The sequence below is a fragment of the Oncorhynchus nerka genome, linkage group LG15, assembly GCF_034236695.1.
Source record: "Oncorhynchus nerka isolate Pitt River linkage group LG15, Oner_Uvic_2.0, whole genome shotgun sequence".
Taxonomy (NCBI): Eukaryota; Metazoa; Chordata; class Actinopteri; order Salmoniformes; family Salmonidae; genus Oncorhynchus; species Oncorhynchus nerka.
This window is the reverse complement of record NC_088410.1, coordinates 4,677,786-4,704,880: the sequence shown is the minus strand read 5'-3', so window position 1 is coordinate 4,704,880 and position 27,095 is coordinate 4,677,786. Positions and strand designations below refer to the sequence as shown.

The 27,095-nt window shown below is 40.3% G+C and overlaps 1 protein-coding gene and 2 long non-coding RNA genes across 7 annotated transcripts in view; 1 reads left to right on the top strand and 2 right to left on the bottom strand.

Annotated features, from left to right (window-relative positions):
• Positions 1 to 27,095, top strand: part of LOC135560375 (uncharacterized) — a 295,196-nt gene that overhangs the window by 124,972 nt on the left and 143,129 nt on the right. The window lies entirely within an intron of this gene.
• LOC135560374 (uncharacterized) overlaps positions 1 to 27,095 on the bottom strand; it is a 300,103-nt gene that overhangs the window by 173,804 nt on the left and 99,204 nt on the right. The gene's annotated exons all lie outside the window — the stretch shown is intronic.
• LOC135560273 (zinc finger protein 239-like) lies at positions 1,949 to 27,095 on the bottom strand. Its single transcript, XM_065002133.1, has 2 exons — positions 26,762 to 27,095; positions 1,949 to 6,631 (listed from the first exon to the last, which is right to left on the bottom strand). The coding sequence occupies exons 1-2, from the start codon at positions 27,093 to 27,095 to the stop codon at positions 5,889 to 5,891; spliced, it is 1,077 nt and encodes a 358-aa protein (XP_064858205.1). The 3' UTR covers positions 1,949 to 5,888.

The window sequence follows — 27,095 nt, the reverse complement described above, 5'->3', positions numbered from 1 at the left end:
ACACAGCCCACAACATAACACAGCCCACAACATAACACAGCCCACAACATAACACAGCCCACAACATAACACAGCCCACTACATAACACAGCCCACTACATAACACAGCCCACAACATAACACAGCCCACTACATAACACAGCCCACAACACAACACAGCCCACAACATAACACAGCCCACTACATAACACAGCCCACTACATAACACAGCCCACTACATAACACAGCCCACTACACAACACAGCCCACTACATAACACAGCCCACTACATAACACAGCCCACAACATAACACAGCCCACTACATAACACAGCCCACTACATAACACAGCCCACAACATAACACAACACAACACAGCCCACAACATAACACAACATAACACAGCCCACTACATAACACAGCCCACTACATAACACAGCCCACTACATAACACAACACAACATAACACAGCCCACTACATAAACAGCCCACTACATAACACAACACAACATAACACAGCCCACTACATAACACAGCCCACTACATAACACAGCCCACTACATAACACAGCCCACTACATAACACAGCCCACTACATAACACAGCCCACAACATAACACAACACAACACAGCCCACTACATAACACAGCCCACTACATAACACAACACAACACAGCCCACAACATAACACAACACAACACAGCCCACAACATAACACAACCCACAACATAACACAGCCCACAACATAACACAGCCCACAACATAACACAGCCCACTACATAACACAGCCCACAACATAACACAGCCCACAACATAACACAACCCACAACATAACACAGCCCACTACATAACACAACCCACTACATAACACAGCCCACTACATAACACAGCCCACTACATAACACAGCCCACAACATAACACAGCCCACAACATAACACAACCCACAACATAACACAGCCCACTACATAACACAACCCAACATAACACAGCCCACTACATAACACAGCCCACTACATAACACAGCCCACTACATAACACAGCCCACTACATAACACAGCCCACTACATAACACAGCCCACAACATAACACAGCCCACAACATAACACAGCCCACAACATAACACAGCCCACAACATAACACAGCCCACTACATAACACAGCCCACAACATAACACAGCCCACTACATAACACAGCCCACTACATAACACAGCCCACTACACAACACAGCCCACTACATAACACAGCCCACAACATAACACAACACAACATAACACAGCCCACAACATAACACAGCCCACAACACAGCCCACAACATAACACAGCCCACAACACAGCCCACAACACAACACAGCCCACAACACAGCCCACAACACAACACAGCCCACAACACAGCCCACAACATAACACAGCCCACAACATAACACAGCCCACTACACAACACAGCCCACTACATAACACAGCCCACTACACAACACAGCCCACTACATAACACAGCCCACAACATAACACAGCCCACTACATAACACAGCCCACTACATAACACAGCCCACTACATAACACAGCCCACTACATAACACAACCCACAACATAACACAGCCCACAACATAACACAGCCCACTACATAACACAGCCCACTACATAACACAGCCCACTACATAACACAGCCCACTACATAACACAGCCCACTACATAACACAGCCCACTACATAACACAGCCCACTACATAACACAACACAACATAACACAGCCCACAACACAACACAGCCCACAACATGGGTGCAGGATCACATAATAATGCCCTTCATTTGGAACTGTTTATCCTGTTTTGTTGGCATATTGTTGCCCTGTGCGCAGCCTTGCATTTATAACTGCCTTAGACTTTTGGACACACCTACTGAATCAAAAGTTCATTTATTTATTTATTTATTTATACTATTTTCTACTTTGTAGAAGAATAGTGAAGACATCAAACACTATAAAATAACAGATATGGAATCATGTAGTAACCAAAAAAAAAGTGTTAAACAAATCAAAATATATTTTAGATTCTTCGAAGTAGCCAGCCTTTGCCTTTGATGACTCGACCAGCTTCATGAGGAAGTCACCTGGAATGCATTTCAATTAACAGGTGTGCCTTGTTAAAAGTTCATTTGTGAAATGTCTTCATGCGTTTTGAGCCAATCAGTTGTGTTGTGACAAGGTAGGGGGGGTATACAGAAGATAGCCCTATTGGGTAAAAGACCAAGTCCATATTATGGCAAGAACAGCTCAAATAAGCAAAGGGAAACGACAGTCCATCATTACTTTAAGACATGAAGGTGTGTTTGGGGACTACTGTCCCATCATTAATTGGGTCTTCATCTGTCCTCTTTTCCACTGTTCAGCCTATATCTGTCCAATGTCCCACTGTTCAGCAGCCTACATCTGTCCTACTGTTCAGTCTACATCTGTCCCATGACCCACTGTTCAGCCTACATCTGTCCTATGTCCCACTGTTCAGCCTACATCTGTCCAATGTCCCACTGTTCAGCAGCCTACATCTGTCCTACTGTTCAGTCTACATCTGTCCCATGACCCACTGTTCAGCCTACATCTGTCCTATGTCCCACTGTTCAGCCTACATCTGTCCAATGTCCCACTGTTCAGCCTACATCTGTCCTCTGTTCAGCAGTCTACATCTGTCCTATGTCCCACTGTTCAGCCTACATCTGTCCTCTGTTCAGCAGTCTACATCTGTCCTATGTCCCACTGTTCAGCCTACATCTGTCCTCTGTTCAGTAGTCTACATCTGTCCTATGTCCCACTGTTCAGTCTACATCTGTCCTACTGTTCAGCAGTCTATATCTGTCCTATGTCCCACTGTTCAGCCTTTATCTGTTCCATGTCCCACTGTTCAGCCTTCATATGTCCTATGTCCCACTGTTCAGCCTACATCTGTCCTAAGTCCCACTGTTCAGCCTTTATCTGTCCTATGTCCTACTGTTCAGCCTACATCTGTCCCATGTCCCACTGTTCAGCCTACATCTGTCCTATGTCCTACTGTTCAGCCTTTATCTGTCCCATGTCCCACTGTTCAGCCTACATCTGTCCCATGTCCCACTGTTCAGCCTTTATCTGTCCTATGTCCTACTGTTCAGCCTTTATCTGTCCCATGTCCCACTGTTCAGCCTACATCTGTCCCATGTCCCACTGTTCAGCCTACATCTGTCCTAAGTCCCACTGTTCAGCCTTTATCTGTTCCATGTCTCACTGTTCAGCCTATATCTGTCCTAAGTCCCACTGTTCAGCCTTTATCTGTCCTAAGTCCCACTGTTCAGCCTTTATCTGTTCCATGTCCCACTGTTCAGCCTACATCTGTCCTAAGTCCCACTGTTCAGCCTTTATCTGTTCCATGTCCCACTGTTCAGCCTATATCTGTCCAATGTCCCACTGTTCAGCCTAGATCTGTCCAATGTCCCACTGTTCAGCCTACATCTGTCCTATGTCCCACTGTTCAGCCTACATCTGTCCGGTGTCCCACTGTTCAGCCTACATCTGTCCTATGTCCCACTGTTCAGCCTACATCTGTCCTATGTCCCACTGTTCAGCCTACATCTATCCTATGTCCCACTGTTCAGCCTACATCTGTCCTATGTCCCACTGTTCAGCCTACATCTGTCCTATGTCCCACTGTTCAGCCTACATCTGTCCTATGTCCCACTGTTCAGCCTTCATCTGTCCTCTGTTCCACTGTTCAGCCTTTATCTGTCCTATGACCCACTGTTCAGCCTTCATCTATCCTATGTCCCACTGTTCAGCCTACATCTGTCCAATGTCCTACTGTTCAGCAGCCTACATCTGTCCAATGTCCTACTGTTCAGCCTACATCTGTCCCACCATTAATTGGGCCTTCATCTGTCCTATGTCCTACTGTTCAGCAGCCTACATCTGTCCCATGTCCCACTGTTCAGGCTACATCTGTCCCACTGTTCAGCCTTCATCTGTCCTATGACCCACTGTTCAGCCTTCATCTATCCTATGTCCCACTGTTCAGCCTACATCTGTCCAATGTCCTACTGTTCAGCAGCCTACATCTGTCCAATGTCCCACTGTTCAGCCTACATCTGTCCTATGTTCCACTGTTCAGGCTACATCTGTCCTCTGTCCTACTGTTCAGCCTACATCTGTCCAATGTCCTACTGTTCAGCCTACATCTGTCCTATGTCCTACTGTTCAGCCTATATGTGTCCTAAGTTCCACTGTTCAGCCTACATCTGTCCCACCATTAATTGGGCCTTCATCTGTCCTCTGTTCCACTGTTCAGCCTACATCTGTCCAATGTCCTACTGTTCAGCCTACATCTGTCCTATGTCCCACCATTAATTGGGCCTTCATCTGTCCTCTGTCCTACTGTTCAGCCTACATCTGTCCAATGTCCTACTGTTCAGCAGCCTACATCTGTCCAATGTCCCACTGTTCAGCCTACATCTGTCCTCTGTCCCACTGTTCAGCCTACATCTGTTCCATGTCCCACTGTTCAGCAGCCTACATCTGTCCAATGTCCCACTGTTCAGCCTACATCTGTCCTATGTCCCACTGTTCAGCCTTCATCTGTCCTATGTCCCACTGTTCAGCCTTCATCTGTCCTATGTCCCACTGTTCAGCCTACATCTGTCCCACTGTTCAGCCTTTATCTGTCCTCTGTCCCACTGTTCAGCATTTATCTGTTCCATGTCCCACTGTTCAGCCTACATCTGTCCCATGTCCCACTGTTCAGCCTACATCTGTCCTATGTCCCACTGTTCAGCCTTTATCTGTTCCATGTCCCACTGTTCAGCAGCCTACATCTGTCCAATGTCCCACTGTTCAGCCTTCATCTATCCTATGTCCCACTGTTCAGCCTTCATCTGTCCTCTGTCCCACTGTTCAGCCTACATCTGTCCCACTGTTCAGTCTACATCTGTCCAATGTCCCACTGTTCAGCCTTCATCTGTCCTCTGTCCCACTGTTCAGCCTACATCTGTCCCACTGTTCAGTCTACATCTGTCCAATGTCCCACTGTTCAGCCTACATCTGTCCAATGTCCCACTGTTCAGCCTTCATCTGTCCTAAGTCCCACTGTTCAGCCTTTATCTGTCCTAAGTCCCACTGTTCAGCCTTTATCTGTCCTCTGTCCCACTGTTCAGCCTTTATCTGTTCCATGTCCCACTGTTCAGCCTATATCTGTCCTATGTCCCACTGTTCAGCCTTTATCTGTTCCATGTCCCACTGTTCAGCCTATATCTGTCCTGTGACCCACTGTTCAGCCTTTATCTGTTCCATGTCCCACTGTTCAGCCTATATCTGTCCTATGTCCCACTGTTCAGCCTTTATCTGTTCCATGTCCCACTGTTCAGCCTACATCTGTCCGGTGTCCCACTGTTCAGCCTACATCTGTCCTCTGTTCAGCCTACATGTGTCCTATGTCCCACTGTTCAGCCTACATCTGTCCGGTGTCCCACTGTTCAGCCTTTATCTGTTCCATGTCCCACTGTTCAGCCTTCATCTGTCCTATGTCCCACTGTTCAGCTTACATCTGTCCAATGTCCCACTGTTCAGCCTTCATCTATCCTATGTCCCACTGTTCAGCCTTCATCTATCCTATGACCCACTGTTCAGCCTTCATCTATCCTATGTCCCACTGTTCAGCCTACATCTGTCCAATGTCCTACTGTTCAGCAGCCTACATCTGTCCAATGTCCTACTGTTCAGCCTACATCTGTCCCACCATTAATTGGGCCTTCATCTGTCCTCTGTTCCACTCTTCAGCCTACATATGTCCCATGTCCCACTGTTCAGGCTACATCTGTTCCATGTCTCACTGTTCAGCCTATATCTGTCCAATGTCCCACTGTTCAGCAGCCTACATCCTTATCTCCTGTGTCCCACTGTTCAGCAGCCTACATCCTTATCTCCTGTGTGTGTTCTCTCATGTCTTCTCATGTGTCCTAACCAGGCAAAACTCTTTTTACATTGGGAGCAGTGGTAGGGCTTGTCTCCTGTGTGTATTCTCTCATGCTCTTTCAGGTGTTCGTTTCGGTTAAAACTCTTTCCACACTGGGAGCAGTGATGAGGTTTTTCTCCTGTGTGTGTCCTCTCATGTCTTTTCAGGCACCCTGATGCGGAAAAACTCTTTCCACACTGGAAGCATTGGAAAGATTTATCGCATGTATGTATTCTCTCATGCATTTTCAGGTCCCCTAACTGGTTAAAACCCTTTACACAGTGGGAACAGTGGTACGGTTTCTCTTGCTTCTGCACTGTGTGTATTCTTTCATGCTCTTTCAGGGATTCTTTCCGGTTAAAACTCTTTCCACATTGGGAGCAGTGGTAGGGCTTCTCCCCTGTGTGTATCCTCTCGTGCACTTTCAGGTGTCCTAACTGGGTAAAACTCTTTCCACACTGGGAGCAGTGATGAGGCTTCTCTCCTGTGTGCGTCCTCTCGTGTCGTTTCAGGCTCGCTAACAAGGAAAAACTTTTTCCACACTGGGAGCATTGGAAAGGCTTCTCCCCTGTGTGTATTCTCTCATGTCGTTTCAGGTCCCTTAAATGGTTAAAACCCTTTCCACAGTGAGAACAGTTGCGTCGTCTTGCTGGTTTGGACGTCTCTGGTTCCTCCGAGTCTGGTCTTTCTCCTGCCAAAAACAGAGTGTTTATTTAAATAAAGACCTGAATGAAACCTCCACAACTCTCTTGCTAGGAGGTTAAATCTAAATCAGATCCCTCAATAATTTAAAATAAAAGATGTAGAGTTCCAACTAGAATCTTGCTCTCATGGAATGTCGTGTTTTTAGGGTGAGCATAGCTCTATAATAATAGATAATGTCATGTTTATAGGCTGAGCATAGCTCTATAATAATAGATAATGTCATGTTTATAGGCTGAGCAGAGCTCTATAATAATAGATAATGTCATGTTTATAGGCTGAGCAGAGCTCTATAATAATAGATAATGTCATGTTTACAGGCTGAGCAGAGCTCTATAATAATAGATAATGTCATGTTTATAGGCTGAGCAGAGCTCTATAATAATAGATAATGTCATGTTTACAGGCTGAGCAGAGATCTATAATAATAGATAATGTCATGTTTACAGGCTGAGCAGAGCTCTATAATAATAGATAATGTCATGTTTATAGGCTGAGCAGAGCTCTATAATAGATAATGTCATGTTTACAGGCTGAGCAGAGCTCTATAATAATAGATAATGTCATGTTTACAGGCTGAGCAGAGCTCTATAATAATAGATAATGTCATGTTTATAGGCTGAGCAGAGCTCTATAATAGATAATGTCATGTTTACAGGCTGAGCAGAGCTCTATAATAATAGATAATGTCATGTTTACAGGCTGAGCAGAGCTCTATAATAATAGATAATGTCATGTTTATAGGCTGAGCAGAGCTCTATAATACTAGATAATGTCATGTTTATAGGCTGAGCAGAGCTCTATAATAATAGATAATGTCATAGCTACAGGCTGAACAGAGCTCTATAATAATAGATAATGTCATGTTTACAGGCTGAGCAGAGCTCTATAATAGATAATGTCATGTTTACAGGCTGAGCAGAGCTCTGTAATAATAGATCATGTTTTTAGGCTGAGCAGAGCTCTATAATAATAGATAATGTCATGTTTACAGGTTGAGCAGAGCTCTATAATAATAGATAATGTCATGTTTATAGGCTGAACAGAGCTCTATAATAATAGATAATGTCATGTTTACAGGCTGAGCAGAGCTCTATAATAATAGATAATGTCATGTTTATAGGCTGAACAGAGTTCTATAATAATAGATAATGTCATGGTTACAGGCTGAGCAGAGCTCTATAATAATAGATAATGTCATGGTTACAGGCTGAGCAGAGCTCTATAATAATAGATAATGTCATGGTTACAGGCTGAGCAGAGCTCTATAATAATAGATAATGTCATGTTTATAGGCTGAGCAGAGCTCTATAATAATAGATAATGTCATGGTTACAGGCTGAGCAGAGCTCTATAATAATAGATAATGTCATGTTTACAGGCTGAACAGAGCTCTATAATAATAGATATTGTGGACTACAGTATTTCAATCAATGGCATAGGCTGCATTTGATCCATTGTTATTAATGTTTTGTTGGTGGCCCACTCTTTGACGGTGAACACATCTTACAGACTGTGACATTCTGGTGTTTAATCGGAGTTTGAAAGTAGCCCTTTAACAAGTCCTACATTAAAAACAACATGTTCAATGTAAAACTTGAGTAGAACGTTTTTTAACATCCATAGAAGAAGTGTCCTTTGAGGGGAAGGATTGTTGACATGTATTCAGGTCCAAAATGATCCGTGGGGCCTCCCGAAAGCGGTAAGGCACTGCAGTGCTTGAGGCATCACTACAGAGCCAGGTTCGATCCCGGGCTGTGTCCGGGGAGAAAAAGGAGGTACAAAATGTTTTTTTGTGTGTTTTTTTTAAGTATAAATGATCCATTGGTAAAGAAATTAATAATAATGGCTACAGGTAACTGCCCAAATAAAGGAATCCCCAACAAAGAGTCATAACTACCAAAATAAAGGAATCCCCAACATAAAGAGTCATAACTACCAAAATAAAGGAATCCCCAACATAAAGAGTCATAACTACCAAAATAAAGGAATCCCCAACATAAAGAGTCATAACTACCAAAATAAAGGAATCCCCAACATAAATTATTGTAAATGCCAAAGTAAAGAAAACCCCCCAACATAAAGTGTCATAAATGCCCAAGTAAAGGAAACCCAACATAAAGTGTATTGACGTTGGGCCCCCACAACAGCTTCAGTGCGCCTTGGCATAGATTGTGCACATTTTCTGGAACTGTATTGGAGGGATGAGACCCAATTCCTTCATGAGAAATTCAATAATTTGATATTTTTGTTGATGGTGATGGAAAACGCCACTGCAGAATCTCCCAGAAGTGTTCACTAGGGTTGAGATCCAGTGACTGAGACACAAACACCCTTTAAAACTCCTTTCAGAGCCCTCTTTCAAAGTCTCTGAGATCTCTTCTTCTAGCCATGGTAGCCAAGATAATGGTCAATGGTCATTTTTATACATGACCCTAAGCATGATGGGATGTGAATTGCTTAATTAACTCAGGAACCACACCTGTGTGGAAGCACCTGCTTTTCAAAATACTTTGTATCCCTCATTGTCTCAAGTGTTCGTCAAGTACAAATACATTGGAATATAGGAATATCTTGCTAAAGGAGAAATGCACAGTAACAGGGATGAAACCAAATTTGTGCACACAATTTGAGAGAAATACACTTTTTGTGCGTATGTAACATTTCTGGGACTTTTTATTTCAGCTCATGAAACATGGGAACAACACTATACTACATGTTACGTTTATATTTTTGTTCAGTCTACTTTGTTTCCCTCATTGACTCAAGCGTCTCCTTTATTTGGCAGTTACCTGTATATTGTATCCTCAAAACACTTCCACACTCATACAATTTATCAGAGACAGAGTCAAAACACTTCCACACTCATACAATTTATCAGACAGAGTCAAAACACTTCCACACTCATACAATTTATCAGACAGAGTCAAAACACTTCCACACTCATACAATTTATCAGAGACAGAGTCAAAACACTTCCACACTCATACAATTTATCAGACAGAGATTTTAACAACATTGGTGGTGGTGGGTTGAGCATCAGAGTTTCAGAGTAGGATCTCTACTAGTTTTAATGTGATGGACCATTTTAGACAGAGTTTCAGAGCAGGATCTATACTAGTTTTAATGTGATGGACCATTTTAGACAGAGAAATTGGCATAGTAGGAAATGTAACCAATCACAGCCCTTCTTTGACCTGCAGAGGGCAAGCTTTTTTTACATTCATTATGTTGGTAAGGCTTCCCAAATGGATCATATCTATAAAAGTAGCAGAGATTCAACTCTGAATCTTTGATATGTCCATAGAGTACATTACGCTCAACAATAGATTGAAAAATTAGCCAAATAAAATTGTATTATTTCAATATTAATGTTAATAAGTTTCAATATGAATAAATACATGTAAGAAATGTAAAGCAGGTAATGACACCAATTCTCATCTTTGATTTTTTGCTTTGTAGCATCTAATGATGAAACATTATGGAGTATTAAAGGAGGACTGTAGCATCTAATGATGAAACATTATGGAGTCTTAAAGGAGGACTGTAGCATCTGATGATGAAACATTATGGAGTCTTAAAGGAGGACTGTAGTATCTAATGATGAAACATTATAGAGTCTTAAAGGAGGACTGTAGCATCTAAATGATGAAACATTTGGAGCTTAAAGGGGACGGGTTAGCATCTGAATGATGAAACATTATGGAGTCTTACCTGAACGAGCACCTAATGGGACCCCGGGTTACCTGAATGAGCACCGAGGACCCCGGTTACCTGAATGAGAACCGGGATTATGGGTTACCTGAATGAGCACTGTAGGACCCCAGGTTACCTGAACGAGTCAAGGAGGACCCCGGGTTACCTGAATGATGCACGGGACCCCGGGTTATGGAGTCTTAGCAGGAGGACCCCGGGTTACCTGAACGAGCACCGGGACCCCGGGTTACCTGAACGAGCACCGGGACCCCGGGTTACCTGAACGAGCACCGGGACCCCGGGTTACCTGAACGAGCACCGGGACACCGGGTTACCTGAACGAGAGCATCAGAAAGGTCCTTGAGTATCGGTTCCTGTCCAGCCCCGTTAACGTGATGCTGAACGAGCACCGGGACCCCGGGTTACCTGAACGAGAGCATCAGAAAGGTCCTTGAGTATCGGTTCCTGTCCAGCCCCGTTAACGTGATGCTGAACGAGCACCGGGACCCCGGGTTACCAGAACGAGAGCATCGGAAAGGTCCTTGAGTATCGGTTCCTGTCCAGCCCCGTTAACGTGATGCTGTGCTTCATAGAACCGTAAGCAGCAGTCATCGTTACAGGTCTGACCTCATACAGTGCCCAGAAGAAGTGGATTGGCAGTACAGGGTGATTCCACACCATCATGGTTAAAAAAATGTGTGTGGTATCTCCGATTATTTTTCAGCCAATTCTCACATAGAAACTTAAAATGGGGTGGAAATATGTTTTACATTTGTATCACAAACCCTTTTCTGACAACATCATGATGAAAGTGGGTCATTTTAGGCCAAAACATGCCCCCCCCCTGTAAGACCCTGTGATCGATGAACGATACAGACAACATCTAGTCATTAGGATCCTTATAATGTGCTCTAACACGTCCAGTATGTCTAGATTCTGAAATGCACATTATAACGTAAATGTATTCAATCTTAAACTTTAATATTATTTAGGGAAGCACGATATATCGGTAAGAATATTTAACAAAAATCTGCCAATATTAACTAAAAATGCCAACATCGGCATCGATCGGATGTCTAGTTTAACACCGATGTGCAAAAACGATGTCAAAGCTGACGTGCCATACCTACATAACGTGGATAGATGACCTACATACCTGCATAACGTAGGTAGATGACCTACATACCTATATAACGTAGGTAGATGACCTACATTCCTATATAACGTAGGTAGATGACCTACATACCTATATAACGTAGGTAGATGACCTTACATACCTATATAACGTAGGTAGATGACCTACATACCTCTATAACGTAGGTAGATGACCTACATACCTCTATAACGTAGGTAGATGACCTACATACCTCTATAACGTAGGTAGATGACCTACATACCTCTATAACGTAGGTAGATGACCTACATACCTATATAACGTAGGTATATGACCTACATACCTATATAACGTAGGTAGATGACCAACATACCTATATAACGTAGGTAGATGACCTACATACCTATATAACGTAGGTAGATGACCTACATACCTATATAACGTAGGTAGATGACCTACATACCTATATAACGTAGGTAGATGACCTACATACCTATATAACGTAGGTAGATGACCTACATACCTATATAACGTAGGTAGATGACCTACATACCTATATAACGTAGGTAGATGACCTACATACCTATATAACGTAGGTAGATGACCTACATACCTATATAACGTAAGTAGATGACCTACATACCTATATAACGTAGGTAGATGACCTACATACCTATATAACGTAGGCAGATGACCTACATACCTATAACGTAGGTAGATGACCTACATACCTATAATGTAGGTAGATGACCTGCATACCTCTATAACGTAGGTAGATGACCTACATACCTCTATAACGTAGGTAGATGACCTACATACCTATATAACGTAGGTAGATGACCTACATACCTATATAACGCAGGTAGATGACCTACATACCTATATAACGTAGGTAGATGACCTACATACCTATATAACGTAGGTAGATGACCTACATACCTATATAACGTAGGTAGATGACCTACATACCTATATAACGTAGGTAGATGACCTACATACCTATATAACGTAGGTAGATGACCTACATACCTATATAACGTAGGTAGATGACCTACATAACGTAGGTAGATGACCTACATACCTATATAACGTAGGTAGATGACCTACATACCTATATAACGTAGGTAGATGACCTACATACCTATATAACGTAGGTAGATGACCTACATACCTATATAACGTAGGTAGATGACCTACATACCTATATAACGTAGGTAGATGACCTACATACCTCTATAACGTAGGTAGATGACCTACATACCTATAACGTAGGTAGATGACCTACATACCTATATAACGTAGGTAGATGACCTACATACCTATATAACGTAGGTAGATGACCTACATACCTCTATAACGTAGGTAGATGACCTACATACCTCTATAACGTAGGTAGATGACCTACATACCTCTATAACGTAGGTAGATGACCTACATACCTATATAACGTAGGTAGATGACCTACATACCTATATAACGTAGGTAGATGACCTACATACCTATATAACGTAGGTAGATGACCTACATACCTATATAACGTAGGTAGATGACCTACATACCTATATAACGTAGGTAGATGACCTACATACCTATATAACGTAGGTAGATGACCTACATACCTATATAACGTAGGTAGATGACCTACATACCTATATAACGTAGGTAGATGACCTACATACCTATATAACGTAGGTAGATGACCTACATACCTATATAACGTAAGTAGATGACCTACATACCTATATAACGTAGGTAGATGACCTACATACCTATATAACGTAGGCAGATGACCTACATACCTATAACGTAGGTAGATGACCTACATACCTATAATGTAGGTAGATGACCTACATACCTCTATAACGTAGGTAGATGACCTACATACCTATATAACGTAGGTAGATGACCTACATACCTATATAACGTAGGCAGATGACCTACATACCTATAACGTAGGTAGATGACCTACATACCTATATAACGTAGGTAGATGACCTACATAACTGTATAACGCAGGTAGATGACCTACATACCTATATAACGTAGGTAGATGACCTACATACCTATATAACGTAGGTAGATGACCTACATACCTATATAACGTAAGTAGATGACCTACATACCTATATAACGTAGGTAGATGACCTACATACCTATATAACGTAAGTAGATGACCTACATACCTATATAACGTAGGTAGATGACCTACATACCTATATAACGTAGGTAGATGACCTACATACCTATATAACGTAGGTAGATGACCTACATACCTATATAACGTAGGTAGATGACCTACATACCTATATAAGGTAGGTAGATGACCTACATAGAACCTACATACCTATAACGTAGGTAGATGACCTACATACCTCTATAACGAGGTAGATGACCTACATACCTATATAACGTAGTAGATGTATATAACGTAAGTAGACCTACATACCTATATAACGTAGGTAGATGACCTACATACCTATATAACGTAGGTAGATGACCTACATACCTATATAACGTAGGTAGATGACCTACATACCTATATAACGTAGGCAGATGACCTACATACATATAACGTAGGTAGATGACCTACATACCTATATAACGTAGGTAGATGACCTACATACCTGTATAACGCAGGTAGATGACCTACATACCTATATAACGTAGGTAGATGACCTACATACCTCTATAACGTAGGTAGATGACCTACATACCTCTATAACGTAGGTAGATGACCTACATACCTCTATAACGTAGGTAGATGACCTACATACCTCTATAACGTAGGTAGATGACCTACATACCTCTATAATGTAGGTAGATGACCTACATACCTCTATAATGTAGGTAGATGACCTACATACCTATATAACGTAGGTAGATGACCTACATACCTCTATAACGTAGGTAGATGACCTACATACCTCTATAACGTAGGTAGATGACCTACATACCTCTATAACGTAGGTAGATGACCTACATACCTATATAACGTAGGTATATGACCTACATACCTATATAACGTAGGTAGATGACCAACATACCTATATAACGTAGGTAGATGACCTACATACCTATATAACGTAGGTAGATGACCTACATACCTATATAACGTAGGTAGATGACCTACATACCTATATAACGTAGGTAGATGACCTACATACCTATATAACGTAGGTAGATGACCTACATACCTATATAACGTAAGTAGATGACCTACATACCTATATAACGTAGGTAGATGACCTACATACCTATATAACGTAGGTAGATGACCTACATACCTATATAACGTAAGTAGATGACCTACATACCTATATAACGAGGTAGATGACCTACATACCTATATAACGAGGCAGATGACCTACATACCTATAACGTAGGTAGATGACCTACATACCTATAATGTAGGTAGATGACCTGCATACCTCTATAACGTAGGTAGATGACCTACATACCTATATAACGTAGGTAGATGACCTACATACCTATATAACGTAGGCAGATGACCTACATACCTATAACGTAGGTAGATGACCTACATACCTATATAACGTAGGTAGATGACCTACATAACTATATAACGAGGTAGATGACCTACATACCTATATAACGTAGGTAGATGACCTACATACCTATATAACGTAGGTAGATGACCTACATACCTATATAACGTAGGCAGATGACCTACATACCTATATAACGTAGGTAGATGACCTACATACCTATATAACGTAGGTAGATGACCTACATACCTATATAACGTAGGTAGATGACCTACATACCTATATAACGTAGGTAGATGACCTACATACCTATATAACGTAGGTAGATGACCTACATACCTATATAACGTAGGTAGATGACCTACATACCTATATAACGTAGGTAGATGACCTACATACCTATATAACGTAGGTAGATGACCTACATACCTATATAACGTAGGTAGATGACCTACATACCTCTATAACGTAGGTAGATGACCTACATACCTATAACGTAGGTAGATGACCTACATACCTATATAACGTAGGTAGATGACCTACATACCTATATAACGTAGGTAGATGACCTACATACCTCTATAACGTAGGTAGATGACCTACATACCTCTATAACGTAGGTAGATGACCTACATACCTCTATAACGTAGGTAGATGACCTACATACCTATATAACGTAGGTAGATGACCTACATACCTATATAACGTAGGTAGATGACCTACATACCTATATAACGTAGGTAGATGACCTACATACCTATATAACGTAGGTAGATGACCTACATACCTATATAACGTAGGTAGATGACCTACATACCTATATAACGTAGGTAGATGACCTACATACCTATATAACGTAAGTAGATGACCTACATACCTATATAACGTAGGTAGATGACCTACATACCTATATAACGTAGGTAGATGACCTACATACCTATATAACGTAGGTAGATGACCTACATACCTATATAACGTAGGTAGATGACCTACATACCTATATAACGTAGGCAGATGACCTACATACCTATAACGTAGGTAGATGACCTACATACCTATAATGTAGGTAGATGACCTACATACCTCTATAACGTAGGTAGATGACCTACATACCTATATAACGTAGGTAGATGACCTACATACCTATATAACGTAGGCAGATGACCTACATACCTATAACGTAGGTAGATGACCTACATACCTATATAACGTAGGTAGATGACCTACATAACTGTATAACGCAGGTAGATGACCTACATACCTATATAACGTAGGTAGATGACCTACATACCTATATAACGTAGGTAGATGACCTACATACCTATATAACGTAAGTAGATGACCTACATACCTATATAACGTAGGTAGATGACCTACATACCTATATAACGTAAGTAGATGACCTACATACCTATATAACGTAGGTAGATGACCTACATACCTATATAACGTAGGTAGATGACCTACATACCTATATAACGTAGGTAGATGACCTACATACCTATATAACGTAGGTAGATGACCTACATACCTATATAAGGTAGGTAGATGACCTACATAGAACCTACATACCTATATAACGTAGGTAGATGACCTACATACCTATATAACGTAGGTAGATGACCTACATACCTATATAACGTAAGTAGATGACCTACATACCTATATAACGTAAGTAGATGACCTACATACCTATATAACGTAGGTAGATGACCTACATACCTATATAACGTAAGTAGATGACCTACATACCTATATAACGTAGGTAGATGACCTACATACCTATATAACGTAGGCAGATGACCTACATACCTATAACGTAGGTAGATGACCTACATACCTATATAACGTAGGTAGATGACCTACATACCTGTATAACGCAGGTAGATGACCTACATACCTATATAACGTAGGTAGATGACCTACATACCTCTATAACGTAGGTAGATGACCTACATACCTCTATAACGTAGGTAGATGACCTACATACCTCTATAACGTAGGTAGATGACCTACATACCTCTATAACGTAGGTAGATGACCTACATACCTCTATAACGTAGGTAGATGACCTACAGGCCTCTATAACGTAGGTAGATGACCTACATACCTATATAACGAGGTAGATGACCTACATACCTCTATAACGTAGGTAGATGACCTACATACCTATATAACGTAGGTAGATGACCTACATATATAACGTAGGTAGATGACCTACATACCTATATAACGTAGGTAGATGACCTACATACCTCTATAACGTAGGTAGATGACCTACATACCTCTATAACGTAGGTAGATGACCTACATACCTATATAACGTAGGTAGATGACCTACATACCTCTATAACGTAGGTAGATGACCTACATACCTCTATAACGTAGGTAGATGACCTACATACCTCTATAATGTAGGTAGATGACCTACATACCTATATAACGTAGGTAGATGACCTACATACCTATAACGTAGGTAGATGACCTACATACCTATATAACGTAGGTAGATGACCTACATACCTATATACGTAGGTAGATGACCTACATACCTATATAACGTAGGTAGATGACCTACATACCTCTATAACGTAGGTAGATGACCTACATACCTCTATAACGTAGGTAGATGACCTACATACCTATATAACGTAGGTAGATGACCTACATACCTATATAACGTAGGTAGATGACCTACATACCTATATAACGTAGGTAGATGACCTACATACCTATATAACGTAGGTAGATGACCTACATACCTATATAACGTAGGTAGATGACCTACATACCTATATAACGTAGGTAGATGACCTACATACCTATATAACGTAGGTAGATGACCTACATAGAACCTACATACCTATATAACGTAGGTAGATGACCTACATACCTATATAACGTAGGTAGATGACCTACATACCTATATAAGGTAGGTAGATGACCTACATAGAACCTACATACCTATATAACATAGGTAGATGACCTACATAATGTAGGTAGATGACCTACATACCTATATAACGTAGGTAGATGACCTACATACCTATATAACGTAAGTAGATGACCTACATACCTATATAACGTAGGTAGATGACCTACATACCTATATAACGTAGGTAGATGCCCTACATACCTATATAACGTAGGCAGATGACCTACATACCTATAACGTAGGTAGATGACCTACATACCTATAATGTAGGTAGATGACCTACATACCTATAACGTAGGTAGATGACCTACATACCTGTATAACGCAGGTAGATGACCTACATACCTATATAACGTAGGTAGATGACCTACATACCTCTATAACGTAGGTAGATGACCTACATACCTATATAACGTAGGTAGATGACCTACATACCTATATAACGTAGGTAGATGACCTACATACCTATATAACGTAGGTAGATGACCTACATACCTATATAACGTAGGTAGATGACCTACATAGAACCTACATACCTATATAACGTAGGTAGATGACCTACATACCTATATAACGTAGGTAGATGACCTACATACCTATATAACGTAGGTAGATGACCTACATACCTATATAACGTAGGTAGATGACCTACATACCTATATAACGTAGGTAGATGACCTACATACCTATATAACGTAGGTAGATGACCTACATACCTATATAACGTAGGTAGATGACCTACATACCTATATAACGTAGGCAGATGACCTACATACCTATATAACATAGGTAGATGACCTACATACCTATATAACAGGTAGATGACCTACATACCTATATAACGTAGGTAGATGACCTACATACCTATATAACGTAGGTAGATGACCTACATACCTCTATAACGTAGGTAGATGACTATAACGTAGGTAGATGACCTACATACCTCTATAACGTAGGTAGATGACCTACATACCTCTATAACGTAGGTAGATGACCTACATACCTATATAACGTAAGGTAGATGACCTACATACCTATATAACGTAGGTAGATGACCTACATACCTATATAACGTAGGTAGATGACCTACATACCTATATAACGTAGGTAGATGACCTACATACCTCTATAACGTAAGGTAGGCAGATGACCTACATACCTATAACGTAGGTAGATGACCTACATACCTATAACGTAGGTAGATGACCTACATACCTATAACGTAGGTAGATGACCTACATACCTCTATAACGTAGGTAGATGACCTACATACCTCTATAACGTAGGTAGATGACCTACATACCTCTATAACGTAGGTAGATGACCTACATACCTCTATAACGTAGGTAGATGACCTACATACCTATATAACGTAGGTAGATGACCTACATACCTATAACGTAGGTAGATGACCTACATACCTATATAACGTAGGTAGATGACCTACATACCTCTATAACGTAGGTAGATGACCTACATACCTATATAACGTAGGTAGATGACCTACATACCTCTATAACGTAGGTAGATGACCTACATACCTCTATAATGTAGGTAGATGACCTACATACCTCTATAACGTAGGTAGATGACCTACATACCTATATAACGTAGGTAGATGACCTACATACCTATATAACGTAGGTAGATGACCTACATACCTATATAACGAGGTAGATGACCTACATACCTATATAACGTAGGTAGATGACCTACATACCTATATAACGTAGGTAGATGACCTACATACCTATATAACGTAGGTAGATGACCTACATACCTATATAACGTAGGTAGATGACCTACATACCTATATAACGTAGGTAGATGACCTACATACCTATATAACGTAGGTAGATGACCTACATACCTATATAACGTAGGTAGATGACCTACATACCTATATAACGTAGGTAGATGACCTACATACCTCTATAACGTAGGTAGATGACCTACATACCTCTATAACGTAGGTAGATGACCTACATACCTATATAACGTAAATAGATGACCTACATACCTATATAAGGTAAGTAGATGACCTACATACCTATATAACGTAGGTAGATGACCTACATACCTATATAACGTAGGTAGATGACCTACATACCTATATAACGTAGGCAGATGACCTACATACCTATAACGTAGGTAGATGACCTACATACCTATAATGTAGGTAGATGACCTACATACCTATAACGTAGGTAGATGACCTACATACCTCTATAACGTAGGTAGATGACCTACATACCTCTATAACGTAGGTAGATGACCTACATACCTCTATAACGTAGGTAGATGACCTACATACCTATATAACGTAGGTAGATGACCTACATACCTATATAACGTAGGTAGATGACCTACATACCTATAACGTAGGTAGATGACCTACATACCTATATAACGTAGGTAGATGACCTACATACCTGTATAACGCAGGTAGATGACCTACATACCTATATAACGTAGGTAGATGACCTACATACCTCTATAACGTAGGTAGATGACCTACATACCTATATAACGTAGGTAGATGACCTACATACCTATATAACGTAGGTAGATGACCTACATACCTATATAACGTAGGTAGATGACCTACATACCTATATAACGTAGGTAGATGACCTACATACCTATATAACGTAGGTAGATGACCTACATACCTCTATAACGTAGGTAGATGACCTACATACCTCTATAACGTAGGTAGATGACCTACATACCTATATAACGTAGGTAGATGACCTACATACCTATATAACGTAGGTAGATGACCTACATACCTATATAACGTAGGTAGATGACCTACATACCTATATAACGTAGGTAGATGACCTACATACCTATATAACGTAGGCAGATGACCTACATACCTATAACGTAGGTAGATGACCTACATACCCTATAACGTAGGTAGATGACCTACATACCTCTATAACGTAGGTAGATGACCTACACCTCTATAACGTAGGTAGATGACCTACATACCTCTATAACGTAGGTAGATGACCTACATACCTATATAACGTAGGTAGATGACCTACATACCTATATAACGTAGGTAGATGACCTACATACCTATATAACGTAGGTAGATGACCTACATACCTCTATAACGAGGTAGATGACCTACATACCTATATAACGTAGGTAGATGACCTACATACCTGTATAACAAAAGGTAGATGACCTACATACCTATATAACGTAGGTAGATGACCTACATACCTCTATAACGTAGGTAGATGACCTACATACCTCTATAATGTAGGTAGATGACCTACATACCTCTATAATGTAGGTAGATGACCTACATACCTATATAACGTAGGTAGATGACCTACATACCTCTATAACGTAGGTAGATGACCTATGTACCTATATAACGTAGGTAGATGACCTACGTACCTATATAACGTAGGTAGATGACCTACGTACCTATATAACGTAGGTAGATGACCTACATACCTATATAACGTAGGTAGATGACCTACATACCTATATAACGTAGGTAGATGACCTACATACCTATATAACGTAGGTAGATGACCTACATACCTATATAACGTAGGTAGATGACCTACATACCTATATAACGTAGGTAGATGACCTACATACCTATATAACGTAAGTAGATGACCTACATACCTATATAACGTAGGTAGATGACCTACATACCTATATAACGTAGGCAGATGACCTACATACCTATAACGTAGGTAGATGACCTACATACCTATAACGTAGGTAGATGACCTACATACCTATAACGTAGGTAGATGACCTGCATACCTCTATAACGTAGGTAGATGACCTACATACCTCTATAACGTAGGTAGATGACCTACATACCTATATAACGTAGGCAGATGACCTACATACCTATATAACGTAGGCAGATGACCTACATACCTATATAGCGTAGGTAGATGACCTACATACCTGTATAACGCAGGTAGATGACCTACATACCTATATAACGTAGGTAGATGACCTACATACCTATATAATGTAGGTAGATGACCTACATACCTATATAACGTAAGTAGATGACCTACATACCTATAACGTAGGTAGATGACCTACATACCTATAATGTAGGTAGATGACCTACATACCTATAACGTAGGTAGATGACCTACATACCTCTATAACGTAGGTAGATGACCTACATACCTCTATAACGTAGGTAGATGACCTACATACCTCTATAACGTAGGTAGATGACCTACATACCTATATAACGTAGGTAGATGACCTACATACCTATATAACGTAGGCAGATGACCTACATACCTATAACGTAGGTAGATGACCTACATACCTATATAACCAGGTAGATGACCTACATACCTGTATAACAGGTGCAGGTAGATGACCTACATACCTATATAACGTAGGTAGATGACCTACATACCTCTATAACGTAGGTAGATGACCTACATACCTATATAACGTAGGTAGATGACCTACATACCTATATAACGTAACGTAGGTAGATGACCTACATACCTATATAAGGTAGGTAGATGACCTACATAGAACCTACATACCTATATAACGTAGGTAGATGACCTACATACCTAGATAACGTAGGTAGATGACCTACATACCTATATAACGTAAGTAGATGACCTACATACCTACATAACGTAGGTAGATGACCTACATACCTATATAACGTAGGTAGATGACCTACATACCTATATAACGTAGGTAGATGACCTACATACCTATATAACGTAGGTAGATGACCTACATACCTATATAACGTAGGTAGATGACCTACATACCTATATAACGTAGGTAGATGACCTACATACCCTATAACGTAGGTAGATGACCTACATACGTATAACGTAGGTAGATGACCTACATACCTCTATAACGTAGGTAGATGACCTACATACCTATATAACGTAGGTAGATGACCTACATACCTATATAACGTAGGCAGATGACCTACATACCTATAACGTAGGTAGATGACCTAAATACCTATATAACGTAGGTAGATGACCTACATACCTATATAACGAGGTAGATGTAGGTAGATGACCTACATACCTCTATAACGTAGGTAGATGACCTACATACCCCTATAACGTAGGTAGATGACCTACATACCTCTATATAACGTAGGTAGATGACCTACATACCTCTATAATGTAGGTAGATGACCTACATACCTATATAACGTAGGTAGATGACCTACATACCTCTATAACGAGGTAGATGACCACATACCTATATAACGTAGGTAGATGACCTACATACCTATATAACGAGGTAGATGACCTACATACCTATATAACGTAGGTAGATGACCTACATACCTATATAACGTAGGTAGATGACCTACATACCTCTATAACGTAGGTAGATGACCTACATACCTATATAACGTAGGTAGATGACCTACATACCTATATAACGTAGGTAGATGACCTATGTACCTATATAACGTAGGTAGATGACCTATGTACCTATATAACGTAGGTAGATGACCTATGTACCTATATAACGTAGGTAGATGACCTACATACCTATATAACGTAGGTAGATGACCTACATACCTATATAACGTAGGTAGATGACCTACATACCTATATAACGTAGGTAGATGACCTACATAGAACCTACATACCTATATAACGTAGGTAGATGACCTACATACCTATATAACGTAGGTAGATGACCTACATAACGTAGGTAGATGACCTATATACCTATATAACGTAGGTAGATGACCTACATACCTATATAACGTAAGTAGATGACCTACATACCTATATAACGTAGGTAGATGACCTACATACCTATATAACGTAGGTAGATGACCTACATACCTATATAACGTAGGTAGATGACCTACATACCTATAACGTAGGTAGATGACCTACATAGAACCTACATACCTATAACGTAGGTAGATGACCTACATACCTATATAACGTAGGTAGATGACCACATACATAACGTAGGCAGATGACCTATATACCTATATAACGTAGGTAGATGACCTACATACCTATATAACGTAGGTAGATGACCTACATACCTATATAACGTAGGTAGATGACCTACATACCTATATAACGTAGGTAGATGACCTACATACCTATATAACGTAGGTAGATGACCTACATACCTATATAACGTAGGCAGATGACCTACATACCTATATAACGTAGGCAGATGACCTACATACCTATAACGTAGGTAGATGACCTACATACCTATAACGTAGGTAGATGACCTACATACCTATATAACGTAGGTAGATGACCTACATACCTCTATAACGTAGGTAGATGACCTACATACCTCTATAACGTAGGTAGATGACCTACATACCTCTATAACGTAGGTAGATGACCTACATACCTGTATAACGCAGGTAGATGACCTACATACCTGTATAACGTAAGGTAGATGACCTACATACCTGTATAACGTAGGTAGATGACCTACAGCCTATATAACGTAGGTAGATGACCTACATACCTATATAACGTAGGTAGATGACCTACATAACTATATAACGTAGGTAGATGACCTACATACCTATATAACGTAGGCAGATGACCTACATACCTATAACGTAGGTAGATGACCTACATACCTATAACGTAGGTAGATGACCTACATACCTGTATAACGCAGGTAGATGACCTACATACCTATATAACGTAGGTAGATGACCTACATAACTATATAACGTAGGTAGATGACCTACATAACTATATAACGTAGGTAGATGACCTACATACCTATATAACGTAGGTAGATGACCTACATACCTATATAACGTAGGTAGATGACCTACATACCTATAACGTAGGTAGATGACCTACATACCTATATAACGTAGGTAGATGACCTACATACCTATATAACGTAGGCAGATGACCTACATACCTATAACGTAGGTAGATGACCTACATACCTATAACGTAGGTAGATGACCTACATACCTATAACGTAGGTAGATGACCTACATACCTCTATAACGTAGGTAGATGACCTACATACCTCTATAACGTAGGTAGATGACCTACATACCTCTATAACGTAGGTAGATGACCTACATACCTGTATAACGCAGGTAGATGACCTACATACCTGTATAACGCAGGTAGATGACCTACATACCTGTATAACGTAGGTAGATGACCTACATACCTATATAACGTAGGTAGATGACCTACATACCTATATAACGTAGGTAGATGACCTACATAACTATATAACGTAGGTAGATGACCTACATACCTATATAACGTAGGCAGATGACCTACATACCTATAACGTAGGTAGATGACCTACATACCTATAACGTAGGTAGATGACCTACATACCTGTATAACGCAGGTAGATGACCTACATACCTATATAACGTAGGTAGATGACCTACATAACTATATAACGTAGGTAGATGACCTACATACCTATATAACGTAGGTAGATGACCTACATACCTATATAACGTAGGTAGATGACCTACATACCTATAACGTAGGTAGATGACCTACATACCTATATAACGTAGGTAGATGACCTACATACCTATAACGTAGGTAGATGACCTACATACCTATATAACATAGGTAGATGACCTACATACCTATATAACGTAGGCAGATGACCTACATACCTATAACGTAGGTAGATGACCTACATACCTATAACGTAGGTAGATGACCTACATACCTGTATAACGTAGGTAGATGACCTACATACCTATAACATAGGTAGATGACCTACATACCTATATAACATAGGTAGATGACCTACATACCTATATAACGTATGTAGATGACGTAATCACGCCACGAAAAATACAGCGCTACACAGAACAAAAGCAGAAAAATACTAAGCGCACACTTCATCTACCTACTTCACTTCCAACAACTGAACAAGTTCATGTCCAGTAGTCATTTTGAAAAGCGAGACAACTCAAGGAAGAGAGGCCACGAACCGACTGAGCTGAAACTTCACTGCTTCTATGGATGAAATCCTGGTTGAGAATGAAACGACTGAACAAATGAACAACAAAACAGCACAGCACAGTAAGTGAAATAAATATGTTTTAATTATGTTTTTACTGGTAATGGGGACATACGTAAATGCCAACAAAATAACATTTTGGTCAGTGTGTTTGTTTAAACTATTTAACTGTATTAGAATGCTTAAAAGGCCGCTAAAATGTTTAGTATCGGTAATAGGTATAGTTTTTTTTGGCAAAGAAAATAACGGATATCGGGACAAAAATGTAATATCGGTGCATAATATTAATATCGCAAAAAGTAGCCTTTTAATTTCACTTATTTGTACACATATGGGCTGGATCAAGACTTGACAAATGTCCAGGGTCCCTGGTACTTTAAAAGGGTATCACCCATTTTATAAATATACTTAAAAAAACAAATATAAACATGTAAAGTGTTGGGTCCCACCTTTCACGAGCTGAAATAAAAAGATCCCTGAAAAACTTTTATTGCAGATGATGCTGATCGAGATGTTTGAAGAGCATCCGACTCAGTCTCCCCATCAGAAAACACGCGGTACCATAAAGCGGTGTGTATTCGCATTGGAAAATTAATGTACTTTTGGTGTCCCCAAAATGCAATAAACAACTTTCAGAATGAGCTCGGTGGAAGAAAATGCAGGCGGAAACAGAAGAGTGGGTGGCTTGACAGCGTTTTTTGCGAATGTCGGCAGTCTTTAACACGACACATTAGTAAGACAGTTCAACAACTACAGAGTCAGAAAAACTCTGATAGAAACAGTCTGGACAGAAACAGTCAGGACAGAAACAGTCTGATAGAAACACAGTGTTTTTAAAATAGTACTTACTCGTGTTAATCAGATCTCCAGTCTTCCCTTCCTCCTCCAACGTGACAGTAATCTCCCCCTCCTCCTCCTCCATTCCAAAAACTGCATCCTCCTCTTTCACTCTAAAAGATTCTTCCTCTTCTTTCACTGTAAATTCTTCCTCTTTCACGTCTTTCTCCTCTTCTTTCACTGTAACAGCCTCACCCTCTACTTCTTGCTTAACTGTAACAGTCTCGTCCTCTACTTCTTGTTTAACTATAACAGCCTCCTCTTCCTCCTCTTTCACGGGGGCTTCTTTCTCCGTCCAGCAGACCTCCTCTTCTTTAGCAGGGAGGGAGTAGCTTAGTGAGCTCAT